This window comes from Nycticebus coucang, chromosome 16, assembly GCF_027406575.1.
Source record: "Nycticebus coucang isolate mNycCou1 chromosome 16, mNycCou1.pri, whole genome shotgun sequence".
Lineage (NCBI taxonomy): Eukaryota > Metazoa > Chordata > Mammalia > Primates > Lorisidae > Nycticebus > Nycticebus coucang.
Window position 1 is genome coordinate 69,825,101 of NC_069795.1, and position 23,223 is coordinate 69,848,323.

The following is a 23,223-nucleotide window of genomic DNA, read 5'->3' on the forward strand; positions in this document are numbered from 1 at the left end:
AGACTTCAGAGTATAGGGTTGGGCAGCTGGAGAGCAGCCTGACACCTTGACGGCAAAGAGGAGGAGAAACAAGGGAGAAAAGGGCAAGAGAAATTGCGGAAATGGGCTTATTATCCAAGGCCACTATTCTGAATTAACTTGTCAGGAACCCAGCCCTTACACTGCCCTCTGTTGTAGAGGAAGGTAGGCTGGCCTGTATTCCTAGACCAGGAAACAAAGCTACTTGGCTTGCTCTACTCCTCCTCCACTCCCAGAACCTTCTAGAGGTCTCCAACCGCTTCTCTCTGGTTCATGCAGTAGGCTGACCTAGCAGTGAGCTGGAACACAATGAAACAAGGGTTGCCAGGGAAGGGTGAGGCCTTAGCTATGCCCAGGTGGTTGATTTCTCCTGAGATTTGGCACATTAAAAGGAACTGTGATGCCCAATCAAGAGCTGAGACCATCTGGCAGAATGGCAGGGGCTGGGGAGGTGCGGCAGGGGCTGGGGAGGTGCAGCAGGGAGGGCAGGGTTGACTAGAACAAAACGCAGCGCAGCCAGGAGGCCCAGAATAGCAGAGCAGCATGAGTTTCCACTTTAAAAACAGGGACAAAGCCCTGGGAATCTTTTGGGGCAGTGTGGCTGCAAAGCAGCTGTCAAGTTTCCAGTATCCTGGCAATTATTCTCTAGCCCAAGGGTGCAGAAACGGTTAAAACCCAGCAAGTAACTACAAGCTAAATGAAGTCTCCATATGTGTGGCTCGGTAGGGTTCTAGGAGAAGCAGACAGATGTAATTAGAAGTTCTCAGACACTATGTTGCCATGGCAACTGCTGGCCTGGAGAAAAGTGGGGAAAAACCTGGAGTCCAAGGAATATAGTCTCCCAAGGAAATGCCAGCGGCAGGTGGTATTCATCACGCTCAGGCTTCTGGGCTGGCTCCTCCAGCTTGCCAATACCCAGGCTCTCTAAGGCCCTCTCTCCCCAGTTCCTCCTGGTTTTCCACTGCCTAGACCTACACCAGAGCCATTCCAAATGCAAATCAAATCCAAAGGAAGCCATATGGAACTCCCAGAAGGCAGGCTGAGCAGGTGACACTGTTCTTCAGGTAGTCTCTGGTCCCAGCAGCTTTCTGGATTTGAGTCTGACGATTAGCTGGGGAGGCTGCAAGCTTAATTTCTGTATGACTGTGGAGTCCAGATCCTCTGTGAGACTGGGTGACACAGGACAAGCAGGGGTATATGAATGTGGCTCTTGGCCATACATTTTATCATCCAAATGGGGACGTTTGAGAATAAAAAGGGATCTTTTAAATAGATGCACTTGGATCATAGGTATCAACTGTGATCAGGTCACCTTGATTATTAGGCGGCCTATGGGAAAAACTGTTATTTTTATTTTATAAAATGGGCCTTCTAACCTGGTACATATGGGCCCCGAGAAACCCAGTTGTAGATTTTGTGACTGGATTTCTAAAGGGGCACATGTTTCAATACCAACAAACGCAAACGTAAACACAATAACTAGGAAAGACATAAAACCCAAGGAATGTTCTACTCTGGGTACGGACTGCTGCTTGTAACTTTAATGTTTCTTAATTCAACAGCCACACGAAGATTCGGCAGGGGCCTAGGGGGACTTGCTGCTGGGAAGCTGGGAAACATGAACAGATGGGACCATCTTTGCTTCTAAATCTTGGTCATTACAAATCCTTCCAACTACTCTCTAAAGAGAGAATCATTCCTTTCACACATTGTCACCAAAAGGAGGGGTTCCCTATCCATTGTTTACAGCAACGAAATGGCCAGTGGAGTGGGTTCACTCCACAGATGTGAGACCTAATAAATCTGCCCCTGAATGGGGGCAGTTTCCAGGGGTGCATTCTTACACATTCCTTAGCAACTGAACCAAAAACAGTGGTTCCATCCTGTGGTCATGAAACCCAGGGAAAGGTCAGACTCTCCCAGGGGACCAGCAGAAATGACTGCATTTGAGGCACAATATAGCCAGCCAGCCTAGACATCATAAGCATGTGGTGCAGCCACAAGCTGTTACAAAATTGTAGGATGTTTAAAGAGTAAGGCCTACCCAAAGTACATCTCCTAGAATTTTCTCAGAGACACTGGGAATCACAATCTTCCAGTAGGCGTTCTTTATAGTTATTTCCCAACCATGTTCCTTATAATTATTTCAACCTTGTGAAAGGGTGGGGGCCCTTTCACAATCCTGGCTTAAGGTTGAGAGCCACTGGGCTGACATGCCTTATTTACCTGCATTTATACCCAAACTAGGCCTGGAATGTGGGGTACCAATTTCTGACTGAATTTGGAACTTACTCAAGGTTTTTTTGTGGGGGAGGCGGGGGGTAACAAGGGGCTCCTTCCAACAGGTAAACACCAATTTTAACACCATTGTTCTCTGATGAGCCCCTGTGTCAGCAAGTTCTGGCACCCCATGCAGGTCCTCCAGATTTTAATAGTCCAATTTAATGGTAATCTTCCTGGAACAAATTAAGAACTACATAAAATCAATTCCTTTGAATAAAACACAAATTAATCTGCACTTCCTATCACCATCCAACATGAAAATGGATGACACCTATTTTCAGGCGAGTTGGCAATAAATAGAGGAGATAATTGAGCAATAAGGCTCAGTGCCTATGGCTCAAGTGGCTAAGGCGCCAGCCACATACACCCAATCCAGCCCAGGCCCGCCAAACAATGACGGCTGCAACCAAAAAATAGCCGGGAGTTGTGGTGGGCACCTATAGTCCCAGCTACTTGGGAGGCTGAGGCAGGTCAATCGCTTGAGCCCAAGAGTTGGAGGTTGCTGTGAGCTGTAAAGCCACGGCACTCTACCCAGGGCGACAGTTTGAGGCTCTGTCTCAAAAAAAAAAAAAATAAATAATTATATATATAGAGAGAGAGAGCAATAAAATAACAAACAGAGTGCTAAGTGCTGGGGGCTTGAGGAGAAAGAACAGTCCATGTCTCTAAGGAGTTTATAGTTTATGTGAGAAGGTGGGACATAAACACATGTAATTAAAAAATAGCAGAATGATAACCTATTAAGGGATAACTCAGGATAACGTGTGACCAAAAACAATGTATGGTTAAGTGGCAGCTGTCGAGAGAGGCATTGTATTTCTATTGAATTATTCAATATTCAATTGAATAATAGAAATACAATGCCCATCTCAAATATAATTAAAAGTTTTCTAGTAGCCACATTTTTTAAAATCAAAAGAAACAGATAAAATTAATTTTAATAATTTAAGACAAGATACTTGAATTATTACCATTTCAACATGTAATCAAATGTACTTTTTTCATACTAAATCTCTGGGGTCTGGCATGTATTTTATTTAAGGTTATAGTACATCTAAATTAGATCAGCCGGGTGGCACCTGTGGCTCAACAAGCAGGGCGCCAGCCCCATATACCGGAGGTGGCAGGTTCAAACCCGGCCCCGGCCAAAAACTGCCTAAATAAATAAATAAATAAGATCAGCCACTGATCAGGGATCCCAGTGGCTCGCTCCTATTATCCTAGCAGTCAGGAAGGCCAAGGCAGGTAGATTCCTTGAGCACAGAGTTTGAGATCAGCCTGAGCAAGAGTAAGACCTCGTCTCTAAAAAGGAAAAAAAAAAAATAGCCGGGTGTGTGGCAAGTGCCTGTAGTCTCAGCTTCTTAGGAGGCTGAGGCAAATGCTCAATAGCCACTTGTGGCTGGTAGGGATCCATCCTGAAAAGCACAGCTCTACACAGTAAGTTCTGAGTTCTGAATCTTATTGCATCAGGAGAGTTTGGGTAGAGGGCGTAAGACTTTCTTTTACTTGGCATGTTTTAGAGGTGCCTTGCTCATATATTCAGATAATACATGTTGATTTCAATTATATACAGATATTATCTGAACATTTGAACAAGGCAGCATGCTGAGCTGCATCTGGGACCAGGATGCTGAAGTCATAAATACTTAGTCCTTTGAAAATGTCCAGGTGGCAAGGGCACATAAGCCTAACTCTGGCTCAGCTTTCAATGCCTGTGAACAAGTTGCTTCACCCTTCTGGTCTCCTCTATAAGAAAAATAACCATGTTTGCCACTTCCTGTCTTTAGGACTTCATATGGATTAGTTCAGAAACAATGATAAAAGGGCTAATTAAACGGTACATATTTTGAGCCTCCTCTTAACTAAATATACTTTTCTTGCCATAAAAATCCATGGACAGATTTGGCAATGAGGTGATTTTATCTTCCCAAAACTTTTTTTCCCCCATTTTCTTGGCTTCACTGCTACACTGTCTTGCAGCCAGCTTTCAACATCACACACACACTCTCTCTCTTTTAGTGCCTTGAGATGAAAGTCAATGAAAATGCGTACATTCTATTCTTTGGGGGACATTCCTGCCTTGCATTCTTACTTGGAGCAATTGGGAAGTCACAGCTGTGGGTGGGGGAGCTGTAAAACTTACTGATACTGGCCAATTCGGCCTTGGCTGACAGGAGGCTGACCAATGAGTGACTGCCAGGTCTTCTGTGCCATTGCAGCAAAGCCCGCTATTTTTGCAGAGATTAAAACTCCGGGAGATCCTCAAGCTGTACCAACAATGCACAAAGACCTCCTTTTCTGTTCATTTTGTTTTACTCCAGAGACTGTGTTAGAAACTCTACACAAAAACCTTCTAGCTTAGTTGCTATGAACAGATTAGCATTCGTAGTAAAAAAAAAAACAAAAAAAAAACAACATCTAAAAACTTCCAAGCATTGTGTAACAGTATAGTTCTGAAAGCTCTGTTATCCTTCATTCTTAACTAACTAAACACTGGAGAAATGTATTTAATTGTTCATGGTTACCCTGAGAAGGCCCCCACTCTACTGCAATGAAGAATAATATGCTAGGGTCTAAGTCAGGAAACTCAATGTATGAATCAAGAGTAAGAGAGTTTAGATTGCAAGGAAGTGGAGGTGATCTGCTCCCCCCTGGACTCCAGTGCTGGTCCCTGTGCTATTGGTGGAATTTTCCTCCCAGAGTAACAGACTTCTCTCAGATCTCAATAAGCAAATCCAGGGAGATTCAATGTCCTTTTCTTTTTCTTTGTTTTAGGGATACTGGGACATCATAGCTGTTATTCAAATTAAACAGGAGAGAGAGAAAGAGCAGGACGGATTCTAAGAGGTAACAGTCTCAGCAAAAGATGGAGTCAGAAGACAGAGGTGACGAGTGCCCTAGAATGTAATGCTTTATTTTATGTTCTTTGAGACATTAGCTTCCTTTGTGAAGGATGCCCAGTTATATCAGAATTGCTGATCACGGAAGGAAATAACATAAACATTTATTTTTCAGCCAGCCTGGTGTCTGGCTAAGCAAGCCCACCATTACTATCATGGCCAAGGTTAAATAAAAGTGTTGATGGGCAAGTCAACCATCTTCCTAGGTGCACAATATACTTGCAGAATTTGGCACAGAGATAATTATGATTAGGATACAAAGAATATAGGCAGGAAACTATGCACTTCCTTATATTACATGAGACATTGGGCCTCATTAAGCTATTTGGCTAGTGGATTGATTCAGCAAATATTTATTAAATAAGCACCTGCTATATATTAAGTACAGTTGGTTCTAGGTATTTGGGATACTGGAGAATGAGACAGACAATGGCACTGTCCTAAAATAGTACACGTAGAAGAAGGTAGTAATAAATAAGCAAAAATAACAAGTTCATTTCGGATTGCAACAAATAGGTTTTGAGGGAAACAGAATATGTATGACAAAGACCTAGGAGAGAGAGCACCACTCAGATTGAGTGGTCAGGGAATGCTTTCTTGAGCCGAGAGCTGGAGGATGAGAGCAGTACAGACAGAGAGAAAAGTACAAAAGTTCTATAGCAGATTGTTACATTCCAAGAAGAGAAAAAAGGCCAGTGTAGCTACAACATCAGGTCCAACAGGGAAAGCAGCAAGAGGCAATCTGGGAAAGCAGGCAAGGGCTAGGCCCATGTAGGGCCTTGTAGGACTGATAAGAAGTCTGTATTTTATCAATGTAATGGGAGCCACCAGAGGGTTTTGCATGGGGAATGATCAGTTACGTGTTTTACAAAGATTACTCAAGCTGCTTTGTAGAGAAGCAGCAGGGTAGCCATAGGGAAAAAGCAGAGAGCAGCTCGGTGCTACTGCAATAATCCAGGCATGACATGATGGTGCTTTAGAGAAGGGTGGTGCTGGTGGAGACAAAGAGCACTCACTGGAGGTGATACGCTCTGACAGTACAGTCTACAGGACTTGCTGGCAGACTAGGTATGAATAAGAAAAGGGAAAAATCAGGGCTGAGCCCAAAGGCTCATTCCTGTAATCCTAGCAGTCTGGGAGGCCAAGGGCAGGTGGATTCCTTGAGTATAGGAGTTTGAGACCAGCCTGAGCAAGAGTAAGACCTCGTCTCTAAAAAGAAAAAAAAAAAAAAATAGCCAGGTGTTGTGGCAAGTGCCTGTAGTCCCAGCTTCCTAGGAGGCTGAGGCAAGACAATCACTTGAGCCCAAGAGTTTGACACTGTTGTGAACTATGATGCCATGGCATTTTACTGAAGGTGACAAAGTGAGACTCTGTCTCAAAGAAAAGAAAGTGAAAAATCAAAAAGAAGTACTTAAAGTGTACTTCAAGTTGATATACAAAACCAGCCAGTTCTAGGTAGGTCTGAACATGGCTGATGGCCCAATCTGGAGTCACTCTCAGAAAGGTCTTCCCTCAGACTGCCCCTGGGATCCAGATGAGTCCCAGGCCTTCTTAATGAAATGGAATTCGTTTAGCGCATGAGTTTGGCAAGTCCATAAAGACCTGGTCAGATGTAAATAGACTCTGATCATGGAAGCCTGTTCAGATGACTTAACCTTGAAATATTTATGATCTTTTTGAAATGGTGTTCTGTGACAAAATGTTTGGGAAACACTATATAACACCTTCTTCCTGGAGTCATAAATAATGCACATGAACTCTGTAAAACTCTGAAAAGTTCTACAGGTCAAAAGCCATTTAACCTGGCACATTTCTTAACACCACTCAGTGAACAGTTTGAGGGCATGGTCGAGGCTCTTTATGTCTCTCCTTGCAGTTCTGCTGTCCCCTGGACTTCAAGCAATAACAACAAGAATACTAGCAACTCTTACTCATGAAAGCTTACCTTGTGTTAGGCACTTTATTTACATCATCCCCTTTGCTACACACTATATAAAATAAACACGCTATTTTAATTCACAGCTTTACATTATCATTTCTCTTGTGAGTTTTGCTTACAGACCATATATTTACTTAGCAAAAAGAGTCATTTATCTTTTCTGATCATAATGTCAACAGTGTTCACTCACAGTATTTCCTCATGAAGCCCTTAAAATAAAGACCATTAATTTTTTTTTTTTTTAGAGACAGAGTCTCACTTTGTCGCCCTCAGTTGAGTGCCGTGGCGTCACAGCTCACAGCAACCTCCAACTCCTGGGCTTAGGCGATTCTCTTGCCTCAGCTTCCTGAGCAGCTGGCACGACAGGTGCCTGCCACAACACCTGGCTATTTTTTGTTGCAGTTTGGCCGGGGCTGGGTTCAAAACCACCGCCCTGGGTATATGGGGCTGGCGCTCTACTCACTGAGCCACAGGCACCGCCCAAGACCACTAATTCTTCACTGTATCACCTCATCTTCACTGACTAAACCCACTACAATTAACAGTGGGTTTATGTATGACCAGTGTCACTCCCTGCTAGCCCCTCAGTCTTCCTCATCGCTGTTTTCCTTATTCCTATTTGCTCCACCCATTTTTAGGACAAGAACCATTTTGGGGCAGTTCATCACATGCTTTGAATACCTTCTCTTTGGCTTAGAATCCTAACTTTTGTCTCTCCCTCAAAGAGAATGTCATGACTTTCTGAATGTGGCTACTGTTACATTTGAGCCCAAGGACCAGCAGTCTAGGGAGCCCAGAATAGCCCTCAGCTATCTGAGACCGAAACACACACACACACTCTCTCTCTCTCTCTCTCTCTCTCACTCACTTCACCCGCCTAGGCAGACAAGACTTTTTTTCTGGAGTTAAACAACAAATCACTGGGGAATGGGAGGTCTTTTTATTCCAGGTCACTGTAACATGAGTAATTACAGTCACTAAATGACAATGCCATTTATACTGTGCAAAATAATGACAGCATTACCTGGGAAGATAACCCAATCAACCAACACAGCCACGGGGGAGGAACCTAGAGTGCTCTCTAATCCACACAGCAACTCCACAGACCAACTAAAGCAGGAAATAAAGAGCCTTCTAGTTGATCAAATGTCTAAGGGGAATTTAAAGGGAAAATACAAATACCTAAGCCGTTAAGTGACCAACATAAAAGGGTTAATAATACTCAAGTATTAGTTGTTCTTACAGGATTTCATATCATTACCATAGTTCCTTTATTTCTGTCTAAGAAAAAATAAAGTGCCTGAAATAGAGCATGTTATAAACAACAAAAACACCATTTATGGTTTCTGGGCAGTACCTGTGGCTCAGTGGGTAGGGCGCTGGCCCCATATAACGAGGATGGCAGCTTCAAACCCAGCCCCAGCCAAACTGCAACAAAAAAATAGCCAGGTGTTGTGGCGGGCGCCTGTAGTCCCAGCTGGCTGAGGCAAGAGAATCGTCTAAGCCCAGGAATTGGAGGTTGCTGTGAGCTGATACCACAGCACTCTACCAAGGGGGACAAAGTGAGACTCTGTTTCTAAAAAAACAAACAAACAAAAAAATACATTTATAGTTTCTTTTTATCACCCACGTTACATTATACATGTTCTTTTGTAGAAAATAAAGAAACACAAAGACTCTTTTACAAGTGTAGCTTTAAGAGAAGCCTGTTAACAATATGGTCCACAAGTACCCTGTTTCCCCGAAAATAAGACATCCTCCGAAAATAAGACCTACTTACAGGAAAGATCAGACGTCCCCTGAAAATAAGACCTAGCGCATCTTTGGGAGCACACCTTAAAATAAGACACTGTCTCATTTTCGGGGAAACAGGGTACCGTGGGGAATTTTACTAAGAAGAAAGTCACAGACTTGAATGTCTGGACTCTACTTAAAATACTTCCCAGTCCCATTCTCCCTTCTGATCCCTTTCCCCAAGAAAGGAAACTGAGAACCCAAAGTGGACTCACACTTGAAGTGGGTGTTCCTATGAGAAATTGGGCATTTCTTTGATCATTATCAAGCCCTTGGTGCCATGAAGAAAACTGCTGTTTCTGTTGAACACGACTCAGATGCCAATTAATGCATAAAGTGAAAGGCTTTACTCTTAAAATAAATAGTCAAAACCAGGAACTCTGCATCTCTGCATGTGGCTGTCAGCAAGGCCAAGGCTGACACAGGAAAAGAAAGGAAAGAAAATAGAAAATGCCAAAGGACTAGAGGAGGACAAAGCACAAAATGGACACATTCCTGAAAGATCCTGAAAGACATAAAATGGACTCCAAGGAGGAGACAGGTAAATTTGCTGCTTCTCATGCAGGCCTCAGACTGCTCCTGTTAAATATAGCATTGTATTTATGGCAGATGATGTAGAACCAAGGATAGAGATGCCCTTGGGAAAGGGAAGCACGGTGTTCTGAGCCTTTATGAATGACTGGCAGAATCATCATTAATACTTGTTCAGGAGATCTTGGATCCTGATCCTGGGCCAGACGATATGATGAGAAGGCAAGAAGGATTCAAAAAAACAAAATTAAGGTCCAGGCAACATTTTCAGACAACTACTTTTGTAAACCATCTGCAATACTTCATGATTATTTACAAAAGCCAAAAGAAACCTTTGTTTTTTGCTTTAAATTAAAAGTTCAATAAATCTCAAATTGCACACTTTGGATTTGAGATTTTTGTTGTTGTTTGTGTTAAGATTCCTTGCTCAACCACAAGGGGACCTAGCACCCTTGATTTCTTTTCTTGCCAGTGTTGTTGAGCAGCTGGTTTCTGAAGTGGAGAATCAAGTGATTCCTTTGTGTAGAGTAAACAGCATTTGGGATTCCTGGGCATGGAGACCACGCAGGTGCACACACTGTACTGTTTATACTGCATCAGTCCACGCAGGAGGAAGTAAAAGACACGGTATGCCTCCTGTGTTTATTCACTCTGTTTTCTCATTCCTGGGCCAGCCTCTCTTTCACATTGTTCTTCCCTAGGTCACATAGTAAGACAAGAGCTAAACAAATATCCTAATTCCATTAAGTAGAATCTTTTGATGATCCAGCCTAGAATGTCTTCCTCCTTTTACATGAATGGGATTTTAGGGCTGTGTTTAGAGCTCATTGTACTCTAACCTGTATATTTTGTAGGCGAGGGGTCAGCTGACTTGCCAAATCTACATGGCACGAGGCTCATCACCTGGGGGTGTCACCGTCTATCCTGAGTTATTCACTGTAGCCCACCTCTGGCCCATAAATGGAGCCGTGCTAGAAGCCAGTTTATACCGGGAATGGCTACAAACTCAGCCACAGCTTCAACCAGCATGGCTACTATCTTCTCCATGCAGAATCTCTCCAGGTGGCTGGATCCTGACAGTCTCATAAATCCACTCCTCTGCTTCCTGTATGTGTGGCTCATGCTTGTTCCCTGAGACAGTTTAAGACTAAGAAAACGGGGGAAACACATGAGGACAGGCTACAAAAGTCAGAGCTGCAGAACGGTGCAAACTGTGCGGAAAGGCAGAGCCAGGCAGACAAGGCACAGAGCCAGGCAGGCGGTGTCTAGACTTCGAGTGGCCTCGCCCAGCAGAGCAGTGTGTGTGCAGAAGTGGGGAGCAAGGCTGGAAAGGGTTTTAGTCAGCTAATGCAAACACATGACACAGCCTCTGACAGGCTCCAGGCTGGGGGTTCACTCTGTCATTTTTTCCCAGGGATTGGAATTCAGCTTCAGGCTGAGGAAGTTCTGCTAATCTACCGATCAAAGGGAAGCTGGGAATGCTTTTCTTAATTCCTAGATTATCACAGTTCCCAAACTAGACTGAGTTGGGTAACAGCCCAAAGTAGCACACTGTGGGTACAAAAAAACAAAATTAAAAATTTCTATTTGTATCATCTTAGCTTATTCATGATAAAAATCCACAGAAACATGGAGCTGGCTTTCGATGGAGGCCTGATATGAAAATTTTCTGAGACTAAGTCTTTTCATTCTAAGACTCTGAATGAAATCAATTTATAAAGTGTACGGATGTAGAAATGACCCCTATAGTCCAATAAGTATCATATGACTCAGAGATAGTGTTGGGGTTGGACAGCTTTGCACATCAGTTAGAAAAAAGGTGTCCCTTTCTTTAGGTGGGCAGATAAGCCCTATTCCAGGCCATAACACCCTAGTGCAGTAAACAGTGTGTACAACCATACCCAGCAACTCAGCTGGAGTTTTAGAGATGTCTTGCAATTTGGCCTTATTTAAGGTGGAGCAGTTGTGAAGACATCTGAAAGACAGAGAGATTGCCTTAAAACATCTGAGTCACTGACCATTATGCACAAATGACCAGCGTAACAACTGCATGCCAACGTGGGCCAGAGAAACAGCTGGGCCTGAATCCAAGTGGAGACTATGCCCACCTACATTTATGTGGCTAGAATGACTGGGCTGGAAGTATCAATCCAGGTATTTAGACTGTTTAACAACTGATGTGACAGGGTGAATTAAATATCAGGTCTATATAGAGCTGAGTGCATTACCTAGCAAAAGTAATGGTTTGTTTGTTTGGTTTGTTTGTTTTGTTTGTTTGGTTTGTTTTCAAGGTCACGTTCAAAAATAAGACATAGTCAGCCTAGAAAACTAAGCATTTACCTTGGGATTTTAAGTTCTGTGTTGCATCCCGGCTTTACTACTTACCAGGTTGCTGATTTGCAGTTAACTGAATTCTCTGAGCCATAGTTTCATAGATAAAATGAAGGTTATAGTAATTACTTAGGTGATGAAAATCAAATAATACAAGGCTCCCTCTCTCTCTTCCTGCCTGTTGTCTGGTTAAACTACTAGTCATTTTCAGAGCTCAGCTAGTGGGTCACTTCCTTTTGAAGGACCCCCAGTGCTGAGTCAGATCCTTAGCCTTGTCCCGGCACTTCTCACAATGGAATGCTGTGAGCCTACGTTCCAGTCTGCTTCCCTGTGGACTGCAAGCTCTTTAGCGCAGGGTCTGTGCCTTATTCACTGGCACTAAGTCAGTGCCTGACAGAGGACAGATTTGTGATATCTTTCATTTTCCTCTTTTGAGTTGATTGTGAGAAACTTTACTTTGTTCCAAATGAATGATCCAAAATGGTGTGTCAAGTTTTTGTGCAGTGTCATCCCTGCATATGATGTGAGTGTGATGGTTTGTGGATGTTTTGCCAGCTCCTGATGCAGCCCAGACACTTCCGGATGATACCTCTGTAATGGTGGGAGGAGGAAGATGAGAACAAAAAGGCTAGATGAGAAGGTAGAAGAAAAAGATGAAGGGCAAAGAGCAACACAGGGAGCAAGAGAAAGAGCTGGCTCGGAGGCCTGGGCAGGGCTGGATGGGCGAGGCTGTGTCTGGACTGCAGGCGGAGCAGTGCCTTCCCAGCAGGACTCAAGGTTGTCCAGGAGGCCCAAGCTTCCAAAAAGACAAACTCCATACTCTGGTTTCTCTTCAGATCGCATAAATCTTTCGCCTTTTACCAAAAAGACAAACTCCAACTGCCCCAGGAATACTTCCTACCCTGTCTTTGAGAGTAGTTGGTATATATTTTTGAAACAATGAACACAAAAAGGGCCCTATTCCCTTGCATGATATTTTCCAAACCCAAAGTTTCAAACTTATTTCTTGGTAGTAACAGGCTGTGCTATGGGGACCAGAGCAAGAATACGTAAAAGTGACCATCCGAGATAAGTTGGCCATCTCCCTAAGTAAGAAGGAGGGACACAGGAGAGAAAAAAACAGTGGGGGAAACTGTAGGAGTTACATTACCTCTCCCTTTGCCTTTTCTTACTGTTCTCTTGCCAGTTATTTGCCTCCATCCACTCTGCCTTTTGGGAGATTCCACGCTGGACTGTCCATCCCACCAGCTATGCAAAGGCCGTGTTCCATGAGTATTTCATTCTTTTTCGGGGAGAATGGTAAGAGTTGTGGCTTTGCAGAAGAAACACTATACAGAAGTTTAAGGCAAGAGTAGCTCAGTAAATGCAAGGGCTTTGATATAAATTCTGGGCATTAAAGTAGCCACTGAAATAAATATCCTTGTTCTCTTTTTAAAGAGAAAGGAATAGAAACAAGGAGAATTCATGACTTAAGCACGATGTATATTTGTACATGCGCGCACACACACACACAAATCCCATGGCTTTGGAGTTCTTCCCCCACAGAGATGCCATAAGAGGGATAATAATTGCTAACTGCACACTACGTGCAAAAACACTCTTTTAACTGATTTATTGTAAGAGCTTATTTATTCTCACAACTAATCTATGGCATAGACACTCTGGATTCAGCCAATTTTATAGATGGGGAAACAGGCCTAGAGAGGTTTTAGGTAATTTCCCCAAGATTACATGGCCAGTGAGGACAGTGCTAGGATTGATATTCAGGTAATCTAGCTTCAACATATGAGTGCCAGACCACTGTGTTATACTTCCTCTCAAGGATAAATTAGTAAACGGAGCAACCTGAGCCAGCACACAGGTTGTACAAACACTGACTGTGCCTTGTGGATGTTCATGTGTAAATTGAGAATTCCCTTGTTGACGTTATCATTACAAAGTCAAAAACATTCTTAACTGTGCCTAGTCAGATCTAGTAGGAGGTACAACTCTTGCTGGTATTTGTTTTCACTATTGACTATAAACCGTGAGTAGAGGAAACCTTTTCCACTGCCTCATTGAATAGATAGGCAAAGAGGCAGGCATTATGCCCATTTTACAGATGAGAACAGTGAGTTCAAGAAGGTTAAGTAACTAGACCAAGGTCTCCAGATAAACAAGGCTAGAATTCAAACCTTCCACTACCCCAAAGCCATCACTCTCAACTGAAGCCGCAAGTCGGAGATACTAGGTGACTTTTAAAAGGTGACATCAGCTAGGAAGAGGCAGGGCAGGACTGCTGAGTCAATGATGCTTTCATTATTCCACAAGTTGCTCTTTATAATGAAAAGGTTCTGTAACAGGGTCCATGTAAAAAACAGACTCTGAGATGCCCGGACATAAGAACAGGAGAAGACAATGAAGGAAGGAACTCTGTTGGAAGGCTAGAGTGACGTGAAAATGGGAAGTAAGAGAAAAACACCAGAGCCCCAGGAACAGACACCATTTCAGGCAAAGTTCCACAGAAAAGCTGCCGTCTACTGGACATACTGATCAGGTGGACAAAGTGGACCCCAGGTTGAAAATGGCCCCAGTTGCCCAAGTGAGGCCTCTCACATTCCGAGAAGCCAGGGGCCATCCAGGCCACGTCCACATCTCAGGATTTTCTGAACTAGTGGGAAGAAGAGGAACTTCTGCTAAAACCATAGATTTGACCTCTGATGGCCAGATCCGTCTGGGCTGTACGACAGTGATGGCAGGAACAGCTCCTTCCGAACAGGGAGCTGTAAGGCGTTGCCTTTTAGTTCCACGCTGTTCCTAATAGCAACACAGTCCAAAATGACGAGCATAATGCCTTACATGTCTGCAGGAGACAGTAAATTACACTTATTAGCTATCACTGAAGGATAGGAGGAAAGACTGTGGAAAAGAAATTTTGCCTCAGACACGGGATTTTTTTTTTTTTTTTTTTGACACAGAGTCTCAGTCTGTCATCCTGGGTAGAGTGCTATGGCATTCTACCTCACAGCAACCTCAAACTCTTGGGCTCAAGCGATCCTCTTGCCTCAGCCTGCTGAGTAGTTGGGACTATAGGCACTTAGTGTAAGACCTGGCTTAGTTTTTCTATTTTTAGTAGAGATGGGGTCTCATTCTTGCTCTGGCTGGTCTCAAACTGCTGAGCTCAAGAAATCCACCTGCCCCAGGCTCCCAGAGTGCTAAGATTACAGGCAGGATATGCTGCACCCAGTCTTCAGGATTTCAAATCTTGAAGACAATCAAAAAGTAAAGAAAGACAGACACTTTTCCTGTGCCAACTCAAGTCAACGTCCCATGACACACACATGCACACACACACAAATCTGGCTCTGCAACATGCCGTAGCTTTTGCCAAGTATCACATGACTTGCTTGGTAACAGCTTGGTTACTCACAGACAGTGTCCAGGATTATTCAGGAGACATATGAGGAGCCACAAATTCAGACTTAATCCTGGGAAAAGTTTATTGGTGGTGGCTGCCAAATGAGCAAATGAAGTCTGTGAAGAGATTAAATGGAAATTCTCCAGCCCCAGCAGAAAATGCAGATTTTCAGGATATAGGGTGTATTCCAACTACCCAAAGAGCATTCTCTTAGCAAGTTATTGCCAGACTACTGCTAATGCAGAAGCTATTATCTATGATAGCAGCAGCTCTTAGAGCCTTCGCAAGAGCAATTGTTTACTTCATCAGAACAGTCAAGAAAATTCCCGTTTTATTTAGTTGATGGCCAACATTAGAGCATTTGGCTTACTTTAAGGTGTTCTGATTCATCCAAAGAACTTAGAAGCTTGGGCCAGAAACTGTTTCCCTCCTAATTTCATTCCACTTACTATCCCAATTCCATCACCTATTGCCCCCTGTTGTTTTTGTCAGTTTCACACAGTCTCAAACTCTGCCTTCTAATCACCTGAGTTTTGGCTAAAGATGTTTGTCAAATTGGACTGATTGTTTTCCAGCGGTAATAGCAAGCAGCTTATTCATCTCACAAGCAGCTCCTGAATGATTGCTATTGGCTGCCTAGAATATTGCCTAGTAGGACTTGTAAACCTCCTTCAGATTCAGTAAAATAATTCTATGATTGATTAACAATGTCTGTCCCGGGTAAGGGAGAGGATGGCAGTTACATGTACGCCACGTTTATGCTATCCCTGCCGGCCACATATCTCATGTTGCCAGGCACTTATTTTTATTGCCTACAATTTCCAGTAGGCACAACATAGACATCTGTTGATTGATTGACAATTTCTCTGAAAGAGGGGATGAAGCAGTGGTGGCTAGCTATAGAACCTCAAATAGAGAGGGTTAATTTACCTTTTGATAATTATTAAAGGTTTATTATTGTAAAAATATGGATTAAAAGTTTGCCAAATATCTGGCTTGAGCCAAACACCAAGAGAGTGGACTGATTAAATGATAATCTTTGGGCAACGAGTCATGAAATGTACCCCGGATCATCCCTATCCCTCATTTTTTCCTTGTAACTCTTTCCACACATGGAGTTCACAACATCCTTTCTGCACCAGTTCCCTCAGTCTTGATAGAGCAGTACTTACGGGGGCACATCTAGAATGAAAGCTATACATGAAAGACATGCACATTTTACTAATGTAAAAGAATTTAACAAATTAAGGGAGGCCCTATGTAAAATGTGAAAAAACAACAAGTATAAAGATAATCGTTTACTGTATGGTTATAATCATATACATTGTAGCTGCCACTGTTAAAAGCACCTGGCTCACACCGAGATTGTAAGAAGCCAAGGGCAGAAACCACATCTTGTGCTTCATTTGTCAGCATGACCTGTGCAAAGGGTAATTTCCGCTTGCAAGGGGAAAGGTGGTGGCTCACTCATGGACAAAGTATCAACCGCCAAAGTCACTCAGAATAGGGTACCTTGGAGAAAAGTATGCATTTGACCTCCAAGGACATTAACCATCTGACTTATAAATGAACCTATATAAATGTAAATTTTTTCTGATCACATAACATCTGGTACCATTAAGCTAATAAAATTTATATCTGCTAGAAACATTCTGCCAATGTCCAGTTTTTTGAAGAGGACCAGGACAAAGAAACCATGGCATTTGCAATTCTCATGTGGGGTCAGTGGCTTTTTGTTTTTTTTTTTGAGACAGAGTCTCACTATGTCGCCCTGGGTAGAGTGCCGTGGCATCACAGCTCACAGGAGCCTCAAACTCTTGGACTTAAGCGATTCTCTTGCCTCAGCCTCCCAAGTAGCTGGGACTACAGGCGCCCACCACAACGCCTGGCTATTTTGGGGGAGGGGTGGTTGTAGTTGTCGTTGTAGTTGTTTGGCAGGCCCTGGCTGGGTTCGAACCCTCCAGCTCCGGTGTATGTGGCTGGTGCCCTAGGCTACAGGTGCTGAGCCAGGTCACTGGTATTTACAGCTTATCTTTTACTTTTCTGTTCTCAGGGAAGCAGGTGTCTTTCTGCCTCACCGACTTTGAAGACTTTTTTCTTTGGGCCATTTCCTCAAGGGTCATTGCATCCACCTTTGCCCACTTACCCTGAGTTTCTCCACCTCATGGCTCCTCCCCAACTTGCTCCTGAGAGCCTGGGAATGCACTCTTGCTTCCTGTCACCCAATCCAAAGAACTCCAGGGAAGTGTAACATGTCCACCTTCTAAAAACATTTTCAACGGCCAGGGCCTCGATTTGCTGGGTGCCTGGCCATCTGTTGTCACTATCCCACAGAGCCCCTGCTATGTTTTAAACTCCCAATTTCCAACAATGGTCTTTAGAATCAGCAAGTAGTTTATTTGTCAAAGTACAAAGAAGAAATCATTTGGGTGGTTTATATACAAGCTTCAGCTCTAAGAAGGAGATGCAGATGTGGGTTAGCTACCTGAATCTACCTTTAGAGCAATTCTAAAGAAATTCTAAAGAACTCAGAGGAGCTCCCAAATCAGCCAGTAAAACCCCTAGTGGTTAACTATATACTGATACCTGGGCATGAATGAGGTTAAGAAATGTGGCTTCAGAAGAACAAAGCCCTGAAAAGAGTATTGCATGCCTAGAGCTAAGTGAAGTGTATCTATCTACAGAATTTTTATTGTTCTTCTTACTGTCCTCTTAGGTGATGCCTCCCAGTCAAGTACGGACCACTTACTGGAATATGTGTTCTGAACTGTAAATCAGTCACCTGTACATGTAATTTAATGTAATGAATTTCTGGACCTAGAATGCTGGGACTCAGAGCGCCAGCAGAGACAGGGAGATGGGTGGGAAGACTGGGAACTTGCCAGAACTGTCTTCCTGAAGCAGGTGGTTGGGCCACAAGGTCCCCTCTAGCCTGTTACGCTAGAGTGACAGAGATCCACCGACTGAGACTCCAGAGGCACACACTAACGCCTGGGTTCTCAGTCTTTTCCCAGCCTCCATACCACACCTCTTCCAAGAACACTTCTCAATGAAGTGCAGTAATTCCTAATTGGAAGGGCATGGGAGGGAAAATGAGCCAGCCCACCCAGATCCCTGTTGTGAGGATCTAGAAAAGGAGTAGCACTTCCTCCACTGCTGCTCTCATGCCTAGTCCCATGTAGATGTTTACATTTGAACATCTATAGACGCGTGCCAACCCCAAACCTCCTTCAGGCAGACTCTAAAGAGTGCATCAGTGTGTGCTTGGTGGATGCAGCAGAAATTAGAGGGAGACTGGCTGAAGGAATATGCTGCAGACAGCGTAGCAGGAGAATGAGTAAAAAGGAAGAAAAGAAAGAGGAAGCAACCCCGAGGTGCCAAGTTAAGTAGGAGATTGTGGGAAACATTCAAACTAATACAACCTTTTTTGGAAGGCAGTATGGAGAACCCTCAAAGTACTCAAGCTAGACCTCCCATTTGATCCTGCAATCCCATTGCTGGGCATCTACCCAGAAGGAAAGAAATCCTTTTACCACAGGGACAATTGCACTAGACTGTTTATTGCAGCTCAATTTACAAATGCCAAAATGTGGAAATAGCCTGAATGCCCACCAACCCAGGAATGGATTAATAAGCTGTGGTATATGTATACCATGGAATACTTTTCAGCCACTAAAAAAGATGGAGACTTTACATCCTTTGTATTATAACCTGGATGGAAGTAGAAGACATTATTCTTAGTAAAACATCACAAGAATGGAGAAACAAGAATCCTATGTGCTCAATCCTGATATGAGGACAATTAAGGTCCTAGTACACAGTGGGGGGTGGGGGATGGGGAGAGCTGAGAAAGGGAAGGAGGGAGGGGATGGGGGATCAAGAGGTGTGGTACACCTTTTGGGGGCGGGACACAAATATAAGAGGGTCCTTATCTAACACAAGCAATCAGTGTAACCTGGTTCTCTGTACCCTCAGTGAATCCCCAACAATTAAAAAAAAAAAAAGTAACCTTTTCCTTAATGAGCTTTGATAATAGTTTCATGAACCTAACGTAATGGGATTTACATAGACCAGCATTAACAAAGGTGACAACCACTTTTTTGAAGAACGCCTCTCATTCCGGAGGTTTACTATATAGGCTTCGCCTTCTTCAAATATCAACATGATTGGTAAGGTAATTACTTTATTAAAAACGTATGCTGAATTAAATATTTATGCTTTTATTAAAGCAAAAAGCATCAAGAAATCTTCTATTTTCTAAATTTAATTTCTAAAAAGTTCAATAATATTTGTATAATTATGGCTGATCTAAAGTTTACTAAGTTCATGTTAATATGGACTGTAAATATCACTATTTGACTCTGTGGGTGACTGTCCTTACAGTTAACAAGGAAAACAATTTCTACTGCAAGCACCATGAACTACAAAATAAAATCCTAAAAATAATGTCCAAATATGGACATTTTTTATTAAAAATTAAACCAGTTTAATGAAAATATTTCAGATTGTACATAAAACCAGCACATTGTACCCCATGACTGCATTAATATGCACAGCTATGATTTAATTTAAAAAATTGTTTCAAAAAAATTAAAGTTCTATTATTACTAACACATAGATTTTTTTTTTTTGTAGAGACAGAGTTTCACTTTATGGCCTCGGTAGAGTGCCATGGCATCACACAGCTCACAGCAACCTCCAACTCCTGGGCTCAAGCGATTCTCTTGCCTCAGCCTCCCGAGTAGCTGGGACTACAGGCGCCTGCCACAACACCCGGCTATTTTTTTGTTGCAGTTCCGCCAGGGCCAGGTTTGAACCCGCCACCCTCGGTATATGGGGCCGGCACCTTACCGACTGAGCCACAGGCGCCGCCCTAACACATAGATTTTAAAACTTGCCAGATGTTATGTGCACTAGACCCCAAGAGGTTGGATTAAGAGAATAATCCTTAATAATCTGGAGTCAGGACATGTGACCTAGCTCAGACCTACTGGTCCTGCTGTTCACTGTAACCACTTCCACATACTGTGAACTCACAGCTTCCTTTCTCCACCAACTCCCTGTTTTTATGCCTCAGCACTTCTCCATTGCGCCCCCTTCCCTGTAGATTTTGCCTGGGAATTGTGAGAGTACTGGATACTCTTCTACCTCCAGCAGGAAACTGTTGCTGAGGGAACTTCCTATAGTGACTAGGCCCAGTTCCCCACCCCCCAATGCAGGGAAGTGGGGAGGAGGGTGTGGGGAGCAAGCCATCTAGAACAGATCCCAGACCTTGGGCCACACAGCATGGTGAGTGAACCAACAGCCTGCTCACACCTCATATTTGCATTCCAGTTCACAGAGTGATTTCACACACTGGCTGGCAATTCTGAAGCCTGCTGGAAAACCAAACCCGGATTCACCTCATCCATCACTAGATTGCAGCTGCCTTGGGAGGCCACAGTAGGGGAGGGAGGAATGTTCCTTAACCAGGACTAAATCAGGCAGTGAAGGGGGATGTTCCCTCAAATTCAAACCCTTGAAAACGAAATGAATGAGAAGCAGGCCTGGAATTGTAGATGGGCTCCAAAGACAGAGGGAGCTGGGTTCAGATCCCTCTGCATAACTAAATAGTTGTATGACCTTGGGCAAGTTACCTAATCTCCTTAAACTTGTTTCCTCGTCTATCAAATGGTGATGACAAGACCAACATTACAGGGCTTAGGAAGCTTTAAAAGAAATGGGGCAGAAAATACACATAGCCCAATGTCTGATATACAAAAAAGTACTTGGTAAATGCTAAACTTTAGTGCTTGGAAATGGTATGAGCTATGATCAAAAGCCTTAGGTCTGGACCTAGACTGCCTGGGTTTAAATGCCACCCTAGCATTCAGGAGCTGAAGGCATTATACGGATAAGTTATGTAACCTTCCCTGACTCAGTTTATCTATCACTAAAATGGAATTTTACTATAAAACACCATAGATATCTAATAAATATTAGCTACTTTTATTTCATTGGGAGTAAAAACAATTGAGTTTCTGCCTCAGGCAACAACCTAGCAGTGAATTAAATGATAGTTCAGTATGATGTGTATGTTAAAAAAAAAAATCTAATGTGTTTATTATTTTTGGGAGCAGAGTCAAGCTGTGATGCTAAGGGCGTGGCTAAACTGTAATATGTCGGAAAAAATTCAAAGCAGCAGTGTAAACCACCCACCAGGGAGCTATTTCTTTTGTAATGTGCATTCCATTTCTTCTCTCTCATGCTTTTTAATTCTTTCCACATTTCCTGCCATAATTATCAAATGTTTAGTTTCTGACCTCACTTTTCTGGAGACTGGAGCCCAGGGAATTTAGAATTGTTTATTTTCTGTCCATAAACCTTTGAGTTAATGGAAGGCCTTGTGAGCAAGGGTTTGTTGGTTTGTTTGTAGTGTCTCAGGAAGGTCACTGAAGTTGAAAAAAAACTAAAAAAAAAAAAAAGGCGCTGAAACGTTTTCACTGGAAATGCCGAGCCCCCGAAGAGCAGAGCAATGGACCTCTTACACTTGCGCAATGTTAGTTTAAAGGAAAGTTTAGGAAAAGGCCGTTACACGTAGGGCCCAGACAGTAACACAAAACACAAGGGTACTTTCCAAGAAGAAAATAAATTTCAGGGAACCATGATCTCACTTTACAAAAGAGAAAGGAACATTTATTTGTCTCCAACGGAAGGTTTATTTGTCTCCCCGCCTGCACCCCCTTCCCGACTCCCTGCGAGGAAACCGAGTAGGAAGGAAAAAGTCCCCTAAGTATTCTCAGCCCCCTCTGGAGTGAGGACGAACTCAAGGAGCTTTTCTGAACTCGCTGCTGCTCGGGTCGCCGCCTGGTCCCAATCCTCCCAGCCCGTCCTCTGTCCCCTCCCCACGCTCCCTCCATATTAACCCCGGTGGGGCTCCCGCTCACGGCCCAAACTACTTTCTCTGATTCTGAGGTTTAACTTTCCGAAGTAGTATTTCTGCTTGCAGCGCTCCCCCAGCTCCAGCCCACCCCGCCCAAGTACGGAAACTCCGCGAGCCAGCACCGGAGAACATCCCCCGGACTCAGGCCGGCCCACCCGGCGCGCAGACCCGGTGGCCCCGGGACCCGAGAGCGGACCTACCTCGGCGTGGACCCAGGCGACAGCCACCAGCGCGAGGGCGAGCCAGCGTTTCCACATCTGCGGAAAAGAGAAGAGAGTGAGACTGAAGGCGCCGGGCGCCGGGCCCCGCACCGACCCGGGAAACTTCTTCTGGTCCCGCAGGCTGGGCACCCCGTCCCCCTCCAGGGCATCCCCAGCCGCCCCGCGGGCCCGGCCGGCGCGCCGCGCGTTTGCGCTCACCGTGGTGCGGTCAGGGTCTTAGGGGCGCGCGGGGCAGGACGGCCGCAGAGAGCTCTACGACAAGGTGGGAGCTTTGCCTGCCGATCGCCAGCCTCGGAGGAAACCGGACCTGGACTCGCCGCCCCTTAAGACCCCTCCTTCCCCGATCGCCAGCCCCCCAGCTCCTCCCCATTCTCCTCCCCCTTATGCAGCAGCAGCCCCCGCGCCTCGGCTCCCCCCTCCTCGCGTCCCCTGCTCCTGGGAACCCGTGGGCGCCCTGGCGCCGCCCGCACCCCTCTCTCGGCGCTGCCCCTGGCCGAGCGCCCCTTTGGCCCCCTGGACGTGGAGCCGGAGGCAGAGGGGGGCATCCCCCGAAGCGCCGCAACAAAGACGGACTCGGGGGAGCGAAAACCCCACCCCCGGAGGGGCGGTTGGCTTGCGGCAGCCCGGGTGGGCGGTGGGCGCGGGCGCGGGCTGCGGCGGTGGCCAGGTGGGCGGTGCCGCGGGGGCCCAGGCCGGGACTGGAACGGAACCGCGAGGAACAGGCGCCCGGCGGCCTGCGTAGTGGGAGCCGCCCCACGCAGTCGAAAGGAAGAGAATCGGGGCGGCAGAAGGGGCCCCACAGCCCGGGGTCGAGGGTGTCACTGCAGCCAGAGCTCGGAGAAGTGGACGCGGGGCCGGGAGACCGGCCAGCGTGGAGAGGGCTGCCT

General features: G+C 44.6%; 1 protein-coding gene across 1 annotated transcript in view; it reads right to left on the reverse strand.

Annotated features, from left to right (window-relative positions):
• The window catches only part of FSTL1 (follistatin like 1), a 55,869-nt gene extending 33,196 nt beyond the window's left edge, over positions 1–22,673 (reverse strand). Inside the window, exons 1-2 of the mRNA XM_053565803.1 lie at positions 22,535–22,673; positions 22,316–22,372 (exon numbers count right to left, since the gene is read on the reverse strand). Coding sequence (XP_053421778.1) covers positions 22,316–22,372 — 57 coding nt within the window. The 5' untranslated portion in view covers positions 22,535–22,673. The remainder of the gene's footprint in view (positions 1–22,315; positions 22,373–22,534) is intronic.
• Between the last annotated feature and the right edge of the window lie 550 nt (positions 22,674–23,223).